The sequence below is a fragment of the Macaca mulatta genome, chromosome 7 (assembly GCF_049350105.2).
Source record: "Macaca mulatta isolate MMU2019108-1 chromosome 7, T2T-MMU8v2.0, whole genome shotgun sequence".
Classification (NCBI taxonomy): domain Eukaryota; kingdom Metazoa; phylum Chordata; class Mammalia; order Primates; family Cercopithecidae; genus Macaca; species Macaca mulatta.
Window position 1 is genome coordinate 54966328 of NC_133412.1, and position 14931 is coordinate 54981258.

The following is a 14931-nucleotide window of genomic DNA, read 5'->3' on the forward strand; positions in this document are numbered from 1 at the left end:
GGTCACCTACAAAGGAAAACTCATCAGGCTTACAGCAGACCTTTCAGCAGAAACCCTACAAGCCAGAAGAGATTGGGAGCTTATATTCAGTATCCTTAAATAAAATAAATTCCAACCAAGAATTTCATATCCAACCAAACTAAGCTTCATAAGCAAAGGAGAAAAAAAATCCTACTGACACAAGCAAATGCTAAGGGAATTCATTACCATCAGACTTGCCTTAAAAGAGGTCCCTAAGAGAGTGCTAAACATGAAAATGAAAAAACAACACCAGCCACCATAAGGGCCCACTGACACAACAAAACAATTATATAATCAAGTCGACATAAGAATCAACCAGCTAATAACATGATGATAGGATTAATGCATCACATATCAATATTGACCTTGAATATAATATAAACATTCCACTTAAAAGGCACAGAGTGGTGAGCTGGATAAAGAAGCAAGACCCAACTGTAGACTGCCTTCAAAAGACGCATCTCACATGCAACAACAACCACAGACTCAAAGTAAAGGGATGCAGAAAGATTTATTAAGCAAACAGAAAACAAAAAAAGCAGGGGTTGCCATTATTTCAAACAGATTTTCAACCAAAAATAATCAAAAAGAACAAAGAAGAGTATTACATATTAATAAAGGGTTCAATTAAACAAGAAGATTTAACCATCTTAAACATATATGTACCCAACATTAGAGCACCTAGATTCATGACATAAGTTCTCAGAGACCTATGAAGAGACTTAGATAACCACACATAATAACAGGAGATTTCAACACCCTACTGACAGTGTTAGACAGATCAAGGTAGAAAATTAACAAAGATATTAAGGACCTAAATTGACACTTGACCAAATGGACTTAACAGCTATCTACAGAATACTTCACCCAATGACAAATGAATATAAATTCTTCTCATCTGCGCATAGCACATACTCTAAGATGAACCACACACTCAGCCATAAAGCAATTCTCAATAAATTCAAAGGGAAATCATACCAACTACACCCTCAGACCACAGTGCAATAAAAATAGAAATCTATAATAAGATCTCTCAAAAACATACAATTACATGGAAACTAAGCAAACTGCTCATGAATCACTTTTGGATAAGCAATGAAACTAAGATACAAATCAAAAAATTCTTTGAAACTAATAAAAACAAAGAAACAACATAAGAGAATCTCTTGGACACAGCTACAGCAGTGTTAAGAGGAAAGTTTATAGCACTAAATGCATACACCAATAAGTTAGAAAGATCTCAAATTAACAACATCATACCTAGAGGAAGTCAAAAAAAAAAAAAAAAAAAAAAACACAGGGGCGGTGGCTCACACCTGTAATCCCAGCACTTTGGGAGGCCAAGGCGAGCGGATCACAAGGTTAGGAGATCAAGACCACGGTGAAACCCCTTCTCTACTAAAACTACAAAAAAATTAGCCAGGCGTGGTGGCGGGCACCTGTAGTCCCAGCTACTCAGGAGGCTGAGGCAGGAGAACGGCGTGAACCCAGGAGGCGGAGCTTGCAGTGAGCCGAAATCGCACCACTGCACTTCAGCCTGGGGGACAGAGCAAGACTCCGTCTCAAAAAAAAAAAAAAAAAAAAAAACAAGGGCAAACCAACCCCAAAGCTAGCAAAAGAAAAGAAATAACCAAACTCGGAGCTGAACTCAACAACACTGATGGGCAAGGATACTTACCACCATACTAATAAGGAAGAGCTGAACTGAACAACGTTGAGACATGAAAATCCATACAAAAGATCAATGAAGAAAAGTTGGTTCTTAGAAAAAAATAAACAAAGTTGATAGACAGCTAGCTAGATTAATAAAGAAAAAAAAGATCCAAATAAACACAACTGGCAATGACAAAGTTCACATTACCGCCAACCCCACAGAAATACAAAAAGTCCTCAGAGACTATTACAGACACCTCTGTGCATACCAACTGGAAAACCTAAAAGAAATGGATAAATTTTCGGAAACATACAACCTCCCAAGACTGAACCCAGAAGAAATTGAAATCCTGAACAAACCAATAATGAGTTCTGAAATGGAATCATTAAGAAAAAACCTAAAACCCAAAAAAATCCCTGAACCAAACAGATTCACAGCTGAATTCTATCAGATATACAAAGAAGAGCTAATAAAAATTCTACCAAAATTGCTCCCAAAAATTGAGAAAGAACTCCTCCCTAACTCATTCTATGAGGCCAGCATCATTCTAATACCAAAACCGGGAGGAGACGCAACATCCAAAGACTCCAAGAACTGATAAACAACTTCAGTAAAGTTTCAGGATACAAAATCAGTATACAAAAATCAGTAGCACTTCTATACACCAATAACGTCCAACCTGAGAACCAAATCAAGAACACAATCCCATTCACAATAGCCACACACACACACACACAAAAATGTCTAGGAATAAATTAAACCAGAAAAGCTCAGGCCAATGTCCCTGATGAACACAGATTAAAAAAAAAAAAAACACACACACACACACTCAACAATATACTAGCAAACAGAATCAAGCAGCACATCAAAAAGTTAATTCACTATGATGAAGTAGGCTTTATTCCTGAGATGTAAGGTTGGTTCACACATGCAAGTCAATAAATGTGATCCACCACATAAACAGAACTAAAAACAAAAACCACATAAGCATCTCAACAGACCCAGAAAAGGCTTTCAATAAAATTCAACACCACTCCATGTTAAAAACCTTCAATAAACTAGGTATCAAAATAACATAACTGAAAATAATAAGAGGCTCCATGACACCATCACACCTAAAATAATACTGAATGGGCAAATGCTGAAACTATTCCCCTTGAAAACCAGAACAAAACAAGGATTCCCACCTCACCACTCCTATTCAATGCAGTAGTGGAAATCCTAGCAAGAGCAATCAGCTGAGAGAATAAAATAAAAGGCATCCAAATAGGAAGAGAGGAAGTCAAGCTGTCTCTGCAGACAATATGATTCTATACCTAGAAAACCTTATAGTCTCTGTCCAAAGGCTCTTAGAACTGATAACTTAAGTTTCAGGATACAAAATCAATGTACAAAAATCAGTAGCATTTCTATACACCAATAACATTCAACCTGAGAACCAAATCAAGAACACAATCCCATTCACATTAGGCACAAGAAAATAAATAAATAAATAAATCTAGAAATAAATTTCACCAGGGAAGTGAAAGACCTCTAAGAGAATTATAAAACAATGCTGAAAGAAATCAGAGATGACACAAACAAATGGAAACATATTCCATGCTCATGGATAGGAAGAATCAATACTGTTAAAATTGCTATACTGACCAAAGCAATTTACAGATTCAATGCCAAACTACCAACTACCAATTCCAAACTACCAACTACCAATGCCAATTCCTAACTACCAATGTCATTTTTCACAGAATTCAAAAAAAACTATTCTAAAATTCACAACCAAAAAAGAGCCCCAATAGCCAAAGCAATCCTAAGCAAAAAGAACAAAGCTGGAGGCAGAACACTACTTCACTTCAAACCATACTACAAGGTTATAGTAACAAAAATAGCATGGTACGAAAATCAGATACATAGAACAATGAAACTAGTTAGGGAACCCAGAAATAAAGCCACACACCTACAATCATCATATCTTCAAAAAGTCAACAATAACAAGCAATGAATAAAGGATTCCTTATTCAATAAATGGTACTGGTATAACTAGCTAGCCATATGCAGAAGACTGAAACTGGACCACTTCCTTTCACCATACATAAAAATCAACTGAAAATGGATTTAAAAAGTAATTGTAGGCCGGGCACGGTGGCTCACGCCTGTAATCCCTGCACTTTGGGAGGCCGAGGCGGGCAGATCATGAGGTCAGGAGATTGAGACCATCCTGGCTAACATGGTGAAACCCTGTCTCTGCTAAAAAATACAAAACATTAGCCAGGCGTGGTGGCAGGCACTTGTAGTCCCAGCTACTCAGGAGGCTGAGGCAGGAGAATGGCATGAACCTGGGAGGCAGAGCTTGCAATGAGCTGAGACCACGCCACTGCACTCCAGCCTGGACGACAGAGCGAGACACCGTCTCAAAAAAAAAAAAAACAAAAGTAATTGTAAACCCTCAAATTATAAAAACCATAGAAGAAAACCTAGACGATATCATTCTGGATGTATGTCTTGGCAACAATTTCATAACAAAATCCCCAAAGGCAATTGCAACAAAAACAAAAATAGACAAGTGGGACATAATTAAACATCTTCTGTACAGCAAAAGAAACAATTAACAAAGTAAACAGACAAGTACCAAATGGAAGAAAATATTCACAAACTATGCATCTGACAAAGATCCAATATCTAGAATCTATAAGGAATTTAAATCAACAAGCAAAACACAAACAGCCCCAATTAAAAAATGGGCAAAGGACATGAACAGACACTTCTCAAAGACATAACACAGTCAACAAGCATATAAAAAATGCTGTATCAGTCTGCTCTCACACTGTTAATAAAGACATACTTGAGACTGGGTAATTTATAAAGGAAAGAGGTTTAACTGACTCAGTTCAGCATAACTGGGGAGGCCTCAGGAAACTTATGATCATGGTGGAAGGGGAAGTAAACACGTCCTTCTTCCATGTGGCAGCAGCAAGGAGAAGTGCCAAGCAAAAGGGGGAAAAGCCCCTTATAAAACCATCAGATCTCATGATAACTCACTCACTATCACGAGAACAGAATGAGGGTAACAACCTCCATGATTAAATTACCTCCCACGACATGTGGGGATTATGGGAACTACAATTCAAGGTAAGATTTGGGTGGGGACAGAGCCAAACCATATCAAATGCTCAACATCACTATTCATCAGACAAATACAAATCAAAACCACAATGAGACACCATCTCACATCAGTCAGAAAAATTATACAACCCCATTTAAAACTGGGCAAAGTACACGAACAGACATTTGTCAAAAGAATACATACATGGCCGGGCGCAGTGGCTCATGCCTGTAATCCCAGCACTTTGGGAGGCCAATGCGGGCGGATCACGAGGTCAGGAGATCAAGACCACGGTAAAACCCCGTCTCTACTAAAAATACAAAAAATTAGCCGGGCGTGGTGGCGGGTGCCTGTAGTGCCAGCTACTCGGGAGGCTGAGGCAGGAGAATGGCGTGAACCTGGGAGGCGGATCTTGCAGTGAGCTGAGATTGTGCCACTGCACTACAGTGTGGGTGACAGAGCAAGACTCCGTCTCAAAAAAAAAAAAAAATACATACACAAGCATACGAAAAAATGTTCAACATCACTAATCATTAGAGAAATGCAAATCAAAACCACACTGAGATCCCACATCATACCAGACAGAATGGCTATTGTTTAAGTCAAAAACAGATGCTGACAAGGTTGTGGAGAAAAGGGAATGCTTATACACTACTGTGGGAATGTAAATTTGTTCAGTCACCATGGAAAGCAGTTTGGAGATTTCTCAAAGAACTGAAAACAGAAATAATATTTGACCCAGCAATCCCATTATTGAGTATATACCCAAAGGAATATAAACTGCTCTACCAAAAAGATATATGCACACATATGTTCACTGCAGCACAATAGCAAAGACATGGAATCAACCTAGATGCCCATCAATGGTAGACTGGATAAAGAAAATGTGGTACATATACACCATGGAATACTATGCAGACACAGGAAAAAACAAGATCATGTGCTTTGCAGGAACATGGATGCAGCAGGAGGCCATTATCCTAAGCAAACTAATGCAGTAATAGAAAACCAAGTACCAAGTTCTCTCTTATAAGTGGGAGCTAAAGATTGAGTACACATGGAAACAAATATGAGAATAAGAGACACTGGGGCCCAACTCCATCAGAGTTTTACATATACTCACCTAGCCAAGTGTCCCCAGAGGAAGCTCCTATGACTCTAACACCTTCATCTATGCCTATGCTCCTTCCCTCAAATAGATCATTAGATACACTCAGGTCTTCTTTACTTGATCACTGAGAACTATCCTAGAGTCTTCAAGCCCAGCTGGCACAGGTTACTCCGGCAAGTCTACTGTGCTATGAAATCTCTAAGCCAGATGCAGGTGCCAGTCTCTTTATCCAAAGGAGCCCCCAAGCCTCCAGAGACACACATCTAGTTCCCTCCAGATTGAAATGGGAAACAAGGAAAGGAAAATAAAATGTATTCCCAGCATGTTTTCTCCAAACTCTCTCAATACATTCCAGAGACACCAAAATCAGTCCACACAACAAACATTCAACCAGAGAAGAAGATGCCAATCTCCCCTTCCAGCAGCCACACCCACAAATTTCACAACCAACTCTTTCAACCCTTACCTCAAAATTTTGTGAGAACAAATGAGGGAATGGCCATCACTTCATTAACTAAGCACACTCCAAAAAGCAATTCCCCCAACCCACTCTAGCCTACCTTGCAAGAGAGCAAGGAAAATGTAGGGGTAATGCTTAGAGTAGAGTTTTGCTGCAATGTCAGTTCTTAGCAATTTATGTAGTAAAGTAGCCGATGTCATAAACAGGCACAACCTTCAAACTCAAAAAATCAGGAACATAGCTTCTTTTGATTACAAAGTTAGCATGTACTCAGAAATCCCTGGCAAACAGGAAAGATACTTTTCACATCACGCTATACTTATGTGAATTACATAATGTGTTTTTTGTTGTTGTTGTTGTTGTTTTTGAGACGGAGTCTCGCTTTGTCGCCCAGGCTGGAGTGCGATGGCACCATCTCGGCTCACTGCAAGCTCCGCCTCCCGGGTTCACGCCATTCTCCTGCCTCAGCCTCCAAGTAGCTGGGACTACAGGCGCCTGCCACCACGCCCGGCTAATTTTTTGTATTTTTTAGTAGAGATGGGGTTTCACCGTGTTAGCCAGGATGGTCTCGATCTCCTGACCTCGTGATCCGCCTGCCTAATGTGTTATTAACTGCATTTTACGTATGAGACACAGAACTGAACTGTGATTATTTTAACTAAGGTTAAAACATAAAAATCACAAATAGGAATAAATCTTTCAATGCATTAACAAAACAATGGCTGAATCCACTTACAAAATGAGGAAAAATTATTGAGTCATGTATCTCATAAAGATACTAACCAAATGAGATCATGGATGGCAGTGCCTTAATAATGAGAATAAAGCAAAACAAAACAAGAAAACTAGTTAGTATATACCCAGCATGTGCTTAGACCAAACGTTAAATTGTATCTTTTATACATCACTACCTGTAAGTCTTGGATAAGGAGAAGAGTTGAATATAAAAATACCTTTTAAACTCCTAGATTTCTCAGCATAAGCCTTTGAGCATCTTGGCACAGTACAAAGAATGGAAAACACATCTCTCTATTCCTCTCACTTTGTCAAAACTTTCTCCATTCTTTTAATCTACAACTTACACAAAAAATTTCTATTGCTATTAAGCTTTTATAAAGCTTGGAATAAGTGACAGAACCAGAAATAAAATCCACACTTTCTTGTGGCCAATTCTAGCTTCCTAAAACACAGTCGTGTCAGAGAAAGGTGCAAGAGTTTCTGCTTATCACAAAAAGACGTAATTGCAATTGGTCAATCTCACTTTACTCTAAAGAAGTATATATATTTTCAAGCAAATTTGATTTCAATCAGTCATTTGTTATTTTTAATTAAAAAAAAAAAAAGAAACTGCTGCTTTGATTAATCTCTAGGGGTAATCTAGAGCTATTCTAAGCCCAAATGCTCAGTTTACAAAGCATAACAGAAAACTAAGTCCAGTAGTGTCTTCTACTACAACATACTGACTCATTATACTCCAAGAATATGATTTTTAAACTTAAAAATATTTTTCTTTAAACATAACAAGTGGCTGGGCATGGTGGCTCATGCCTATAATCCCACAGCTTCGGAATGCTGAGGTAGGAGGATTGCTTAAGCCCAGGAGTTCAAGACTAACCTGGGCAACATAGTGCGGCCTCATCGCTACAAAAATTTTTTAAAAATTAGCCAGGCATGGTGGCATATGTCTGTGGTCCCAGCTACTCAGGAGGCTGAGGGAGGAAGATTGCTTGAGCCCAGAAGGTCAAGGCTTCAGTGAGCCATGTTTGTACCCCCACACTCTAGCCTGGGTAACAGAAAAAGACCTGCCTCAAAAAAAAAAAAAAAAAAAAAAGTTTTTACATGCTGATAGTAACAATATTTAAGTATAACAACCACACAACATATATTTAGATGGTTTCAACTAATGTTCATTTTGAAACCTGCTTTTGATAACCAATATTTTTAGCTAGTCTAAAACATATTTTGACTGTTTCCAATTTAAGAGAAAACATAGCTGCTGTCTCAATACGTAACTCTTCTTTAACCCCTCATATATTTCAAAGGTTAAATAATGAATTCCAGGGTTTTCAACCATATTCACCATAAAAACAGAAGTTATCTCTTTAATATTTCTATAAACATGTATCCCTCTGGTTTTCCTCAAAGTAGGTTTATTCAGTAAAAAGTAATATGGTATACAGTCTCTACTTACTAAAAGGCCAGGCTTTTTAGATAGAGACACTCTACACCATGTGTCTGTTTAATATCCTATTACGAACACAAGATTATTTAAAATTAGAAAACACACCTTACAATGACATCCCAATCCCACCCAGGATTGTTTATGGTTAGCCATCAATCTCACTTTTCCCTAACCAAAGTGAATTAGGAGAGTGATAAGTATCTCAATGGAAAGGGAGTAATGTCCAATTAGACATTAAACATGAAACCAAAGAATGTGAAATCTCACTAGTGCCATCTACAGCAACAATGGAGAATACAGATAAGAATTTTTAAAATAATACTGGATGTGTATTCAACCTTTTGATTCCCTGCCCAGAACTATGCATCAAGACAGCTGTCTACCAAATCCTTCACAGAATATAAAATATATAATTAGGTGATGCCAAAATAAAATCTGCAAAATCAAGAAAACCTGAAGCATAATGCTGATGTTAGTGTATGGATCAAAAGAACAACTTTTCATAAGAGGTAATTAAATAAAAAGCATACAGAATTTATTAAAACTAGAAAAAGTGAGATAAATGATCCAGTCAGGGCCAGGCACGGTGGCTCACGCCTATAATCCCAGCACTTTGGGAGGCCGAGGTGGGTGGATCACTTAAGGTCAGGAGTTCGAGACCAGCTTGACTAACACAGTGAAACCCCGTCTCTACTAAAAATACAAAAATAAGCCGGGTGTGGCGGCATGTGCCTGTAATCCCAGCTACTCAGGAGGCTAAGGCAGGAGAATCACTCTAACCTGGGAGGCAGAGGTTGTAGTGAGCCAAGATCATGCCACTACACTCCAGCCTGGGCAACAGAGCAAAAAAAGATCAAGTCAGATGTAGCAAAAATTCCAGAATCTGAATTCAAATGGATTACAAAGCCTCAAAGCAAACCTTACCTTACATTCGACCACACTCTGATCTGATTCGCAAGTTACATAGATTTCATCTACTGCTCGGCGAAGATTGTCAAAAAGAAATGCCCAGTATCGAGCTCTCAGATCAATCTTCCGAGGATGCCTTGTTTTAGTGGGACTTTTATCAAAGTGTTTATCTCCAGTCGTAGATGATGTTATTTTACAGTCCACTGCAGTACTCTGGTGAAGTAAAATAAAACATGAAAATAAATAAATAAAAGGGCTTCCAGGGATTGGATTTTTGTATAAAGATTCAATCAACTACAAACCAAAACTACTCCAGAAATAAAAAGCATCTGTACTGAACATGTATGGACTTTTTTCCTATCATTATTCTCTAAACAATACAGTATAACAACTACTTACACATAACATTTACATTGCATTAGGTATTATAAGCAATCTAAAGATTGTTTAAAGTCTATGGGAGGATATGCATAGGTTATATGCAAATACTACACCATTTTATATAAGGGACTTGAACATCCAAAGATTTTTATATCCATGGGAGATTGATATGGTTAGGCTTTCTGTCCCCACCCAAATCTCATCTTGAATTATATCTCCATAATCACCACGTGTAAAGGGAGAGACCAGGTGGAGGTAACTGAATCATGGGGGCGGTTTCCCCTATACTGTTCTCATGATAGTGAGTTCTCACAAGATCTGATGGTTTCATAAGGTGATCTTCCTCGCTTCGCTGGGCAGTTCTTCCCGCCACCTTGTGAAGAAGGTGCCTTGGTTCCTCTTTGCCTTCTGCCATGATTGTATGAGTTTCCTGAGGCCTCCACAACCATGCTGAACTGTGAGTCAATTAAACCTCTTTGCTTTATAAATTACCCAGTCTCAGGCAGTTCTTTACAGCAGTATAAAAATGGACTAATATAGAGATCATGAAACCAATCCCCCGTGGATACTGAGGAATAACTGTATATTATAAATCAACTTAACATATCTCTTGACCTGCTTCATACACTTCTTAAAGTATGTATTATTACCTCCACTTTACAGATTAATAAATTGAGGTTCAGAGGCTGAGTTGTTCAAGGTTACATTGCCACAGGAGACCATCTTCTAGTTACAGCTCTACAATTACACTGCTGGTTTACCATTAGACTGTTGGCCGAGGCTCAGTGCTGACAGCTCTTTACCAGATATTCCAGACCACCTCATTTCTTTCTATATACCACTGAAAATTAAAATTAACTTAGGAAGTTTCCTAAATTATACTTCCTTCCCAAAGCTTTTTTCTACATTGATCAGCAAAGGACTAGCAGCTTCCTGTGAATCCAGACTCTAATCTTATGAAATTATCAAAACTATTGCCACTTATCCCCAGCTGTTTATGAATTTATCACACATCCATAAAATGTGGTATATATGTATAGCATTCATAATCATAAGTAATTAAAATCATAAATAACATTTTACCATCCTTGCTTATAATGTACAATGGGCAATAATGCTTTGGGGTTAAACTGTTTCTATCATTACGTGTGACTGCTCTATCCAAGGCTTTTATTTACAAAGATTCCAGAAGGGCAGAAAATATATTTTATAAAGGATTTTTGAAAACATAGTTATCATTTAATCATCACAACAAGCTGTAAAGACAGGACAAATATTATTATTCCTATTTTGTAGATGACAAAACTGAGGCTCAGACTGAATTTCTTGACAAAAGTCAAAAGAATGACAAAACTGAAACTAGAACTCAATCTTTCAATTTCTTTCTTTTTTTTTTTTTTTTTTTGAGACGGAGTCTCGCTCTGTCGCCAGGGCTGGAGCGCAGTGGCCGGATCTCAGCTCACTGCAAGCTCCGCCTCCCGGGTTCCCGCCATTCTCCTGCCTCAGCCTCCTGTGTAGCTGGGACTACAGGCGCCCGCCACCTCGCCCGGCTAGTTTTTTGTATTTTTTTAGTAGAGACGGGGTTTCACCGTGTTCGCCAGGATGGTCAATCTTTCAATTTCTGCTCCAACGTTCACAGTGTTTGACATGCAGCTAGCAAATAGTAAGTGCCCAAATAATGTAAGATATGATTATCATAAGAAAAACAAAAAGGAGAAAAAATATGCCTATAGAAAAAATGTGCATAAACTAATGGCAATAATTGCCAACTTTGTGAAGAAAGGTAGACAAGACACATCAAATAACAGAGGCTACCCAGGCACAGTATTATACACATGTAGTCCTAACCACTCAGGAGGCTGAGGCAGGAGTATCACTTGAGCCCAGGAGTTTGAGAACAGACCAGGCAACACAGTGAGACCTTAAATCTCTCTTTTTAAAAAAAAAAAAAAAAAAATTCATAGAGGCTGGTTAACTAGTAGAGAGTTTTAAAATATAGGGCTCTACTTACTACTGACAAAAATAACAGCAGTGATAACAACAATTGCACCAGCATCTAACATTCATGATATACTATATGCCAAGCATTGCACCAAGTGATTTACATATACTTAAGTTAATCACTGAAGCAATTTTATATTACAAGTACTACTATTATCTTCATTTTACAGAGGAGGAAACAGGTTTAGCTAAATTAAATTATACCCCAAAGCCTCACATTAATTTAAGTGACGAAGCCAGAATTCTTAATCAGGTAACTATACTACTACTATGGCTTACTATGTCTAACTGCTTCCCAAGACACTCAATAGATGACAAAACAATCCAAACTTGCAGGAGAAATTACACACAATTGGATTCCATGAGGTAACAGTGTTTTAATCAAGGATTTTTGAGAGAAAAAGACAGAAAGAGGGGGAAAAAAAAGGGCAGGCCAGGGAAAGAAGGAGGAAGAAATTGAGACTTCTGACTCATCCCTTTCTGAGAGACTCATCGGCTCCCCTAAGAATCTGAGAAAACCTATGGACCTATCCCCCAAAAAATGCACGTGTATGACATTCAACATATATTTTCTTCATGTTCACAGACTCCATCTTCAACCTCAGATTAAGAAGCTCTCCAAGAAAAGAGAGAAGACCCAAATAAATAAAATTAGAGATGAAAAAGGAGACACTACAACTGATACCATAGAAATTCAAAGGATCGTTGGTGGCTACTATGAGAAACTATATGCCAATAAATTGGAAAATCTAGAGAGAATGGATAAACTCCAAGACACATACAACCTATCAAAATTGAACCATAAAGAAATCCAAACCCTGCACACACCAATAACAAGTAACAAGATCAAAGCCATAATAAAAAGTCTTCCAGTAAAGAAAAGCTCAGGTCCTGAAGGCTTCGCTGCTAAATTTAACAAACGTTTAAAAAAGAACTAGTACCAATCCTACTCAAACTATTCCAAAAACAGAGGAGGGGGGAATACTTCCAAAATCATTCTATGAGGCCAGTATTATCCTGATAACAAAATCAGACAAAGACACATCATAAAAACAAAAATACAAGCCATTATCTTTGATGAACATTGATGCAAAAATCTTCAGCAAAATACTAGCAAACTGAACATGTTCAACATTTTCAACATTACATTAAAAAGATCATTCATCATGACCAAGTGTGACTTACCCCAGGGATGCATGGATGGTTTAACAATATGCAAATCAATCAATGTGATATTATACAACAAAACAAATAAAAATCACGCAATCATTCCAATGCATGCTGAAAAAGCATTTAACAAAATTCAACATCCCTTCATGATAAAAACCCTCAACTATTGGGCATAGAAGGAACATACCTCAACATAATAAAAGCCATATACGACAGACAAACAGCTAGTATCATACTGAATGTGGAAAAACTGAAAGCCTTTCCTTTAAGATCTGGAACATGAAATGGATACCTGCTTTCACCACTGTTATTCAAAAGAGTACGTACTGGAAGTCCTACTTAGAGCAGTCAGACATGAGAAAGAAATAACTGGAAAGGAAGAAGTCAAATTATCCTTGTTTGCAGATAATATGATCTTATATTTAGAAAAACCTAAAGACTCCACCAAAAACTATTAGAACTGATAAACAAATTCAGTAAAGTTGCAGGATACAAAATCAACACACAAAAACCAGTTGCATTTCTATATGCTAACAGTGAACAATCTGGAAAAAAAAAAAAGGTAATTCCATTTACAGTAGACAGAAGTAAAATTAAATACCTAGGAATTAACCAAAGAAGTGAAAGATCTCTACAATGAAAACACTGATGAAAGAAATTGAAGAAGACACCAAAAAACAGAAAGATACTCCATGTTCATGAATTGGAAGACTAAATGTTATTAAAATGTACATACTATCCAAAGCAATCTATAGATTCAATACAATCCCTATCAAAATACCAATGACATTCTTCACAGAAATAGGGAAAAAAAAATCCTAAAATATATACGGAACCACAAAAAAACCTAGAATACCCAAGGTTATCCTGAGCGAAAAGAACACAACTGTAGGAATCACATTACCTGACTTAAAGTTATACTATAGAACTATAGTAACTCAAACAGCATGATACTGGCATAAAAACAGACACACAGATCAATGGAACATAATAAAGAACCCAGAAAAAAATCCATACACCTGCAGTGATCTCATTTTCAGCAAAGGTGCCAGGAACATGCACCGGGGAAAAGACAGTCTCTTCAATAAATGGTGCTGGGAAAACTGGGTATCCATATGCAGAAGAATGAAATTTGACTTTCTCTCACCATATACAAACCTCAAATCAAAATGGATTAATGACTTAAATCTAAGACCTCAAACTATGAAACTGCTACAAGAAAACTTTGGGAAAATCTCCAGGACATTGGTCTGGGCAAAAAATTTCTTGAGTAATATACCCCATAAACACAGGCAACGATGCAAAACTGGACAAATGGGATCACATCAAGTTAAAAAAAAAAAAAAAAAAAAAAAAACTTCTGCACAGCAAAGGAAACAATCAACAAAGTAAAGAGACAAACAACAGAATGGGAGAAAATATTTGCAAACTACCCATCTGAAAAGGGATTAATAACCAGAATATATAAGGAGCTAAAACAATTCAATAGGAAAAAAATCTCATAAACCAATTTTAAAATGGGCAAAAAATATAAACAAACACTTCTCAAGAGAAGACATACAAATGGCAAACAGGCATATGAAAAGGTGCTCAACATTACTGATCATCAGAGAAATGCAAATCAAAACTAAAATAAGCTATCATCTCACCCCAGTTAAAACGGTTTTTATCTAAAACACAGGCAATTAACAAATGCTGGAGAGGATGTGGAAAAAAATGGAACCCTGGTACATTGTTGGTGGGAATGTAAATTAGTATAACCAATGTGGAGAACAGTTTAGAGGTTCCTCAAAAAAAAAAAAAATAAAGCTATCATATGATCCAGCAAACCCACTGCTGGGTATATACACAAAAGAAAAGAAATCAGAATATCAAAAAGATTTGTACTCTCATGTTTGTTGCAGCACTGTTCAAAACAGCCAAGATGTGGAAGTAAGTGGCC

At 37.4% G+C, this 14931-nt stretch overlaps 1 protein-coding gene across 26 annotated transcripts in view; it reads right to left on the reverse strand.

Annotated features, from left to right (window-relative positions):
- SCAPER (S-phase cyclin A associated protein in the ER) overlaps positions 1–14931 on the reverse strand; it is a 568707-nt gene that overhangs the window by 494923 nt on the left and 58853 nt on the right. For all 26 annotated transcript variants that reach the window (XM_077939992.1, XM_077939989.1, XM_077939985.1 and 23 more), the window contains one exon: positions 9453–9650. Coding sequence is in view for 14 of the 26 variants with exons in the window: in XM_077939989.1 (XP_077796115.1) it covers positions 9453–9650 (198 nt within the window). In the remaining 12 variants the exon portion in view is untranslated. The remainder of the gene's footprint in view (positions 1–9452; positions 9651–14931) is intronic.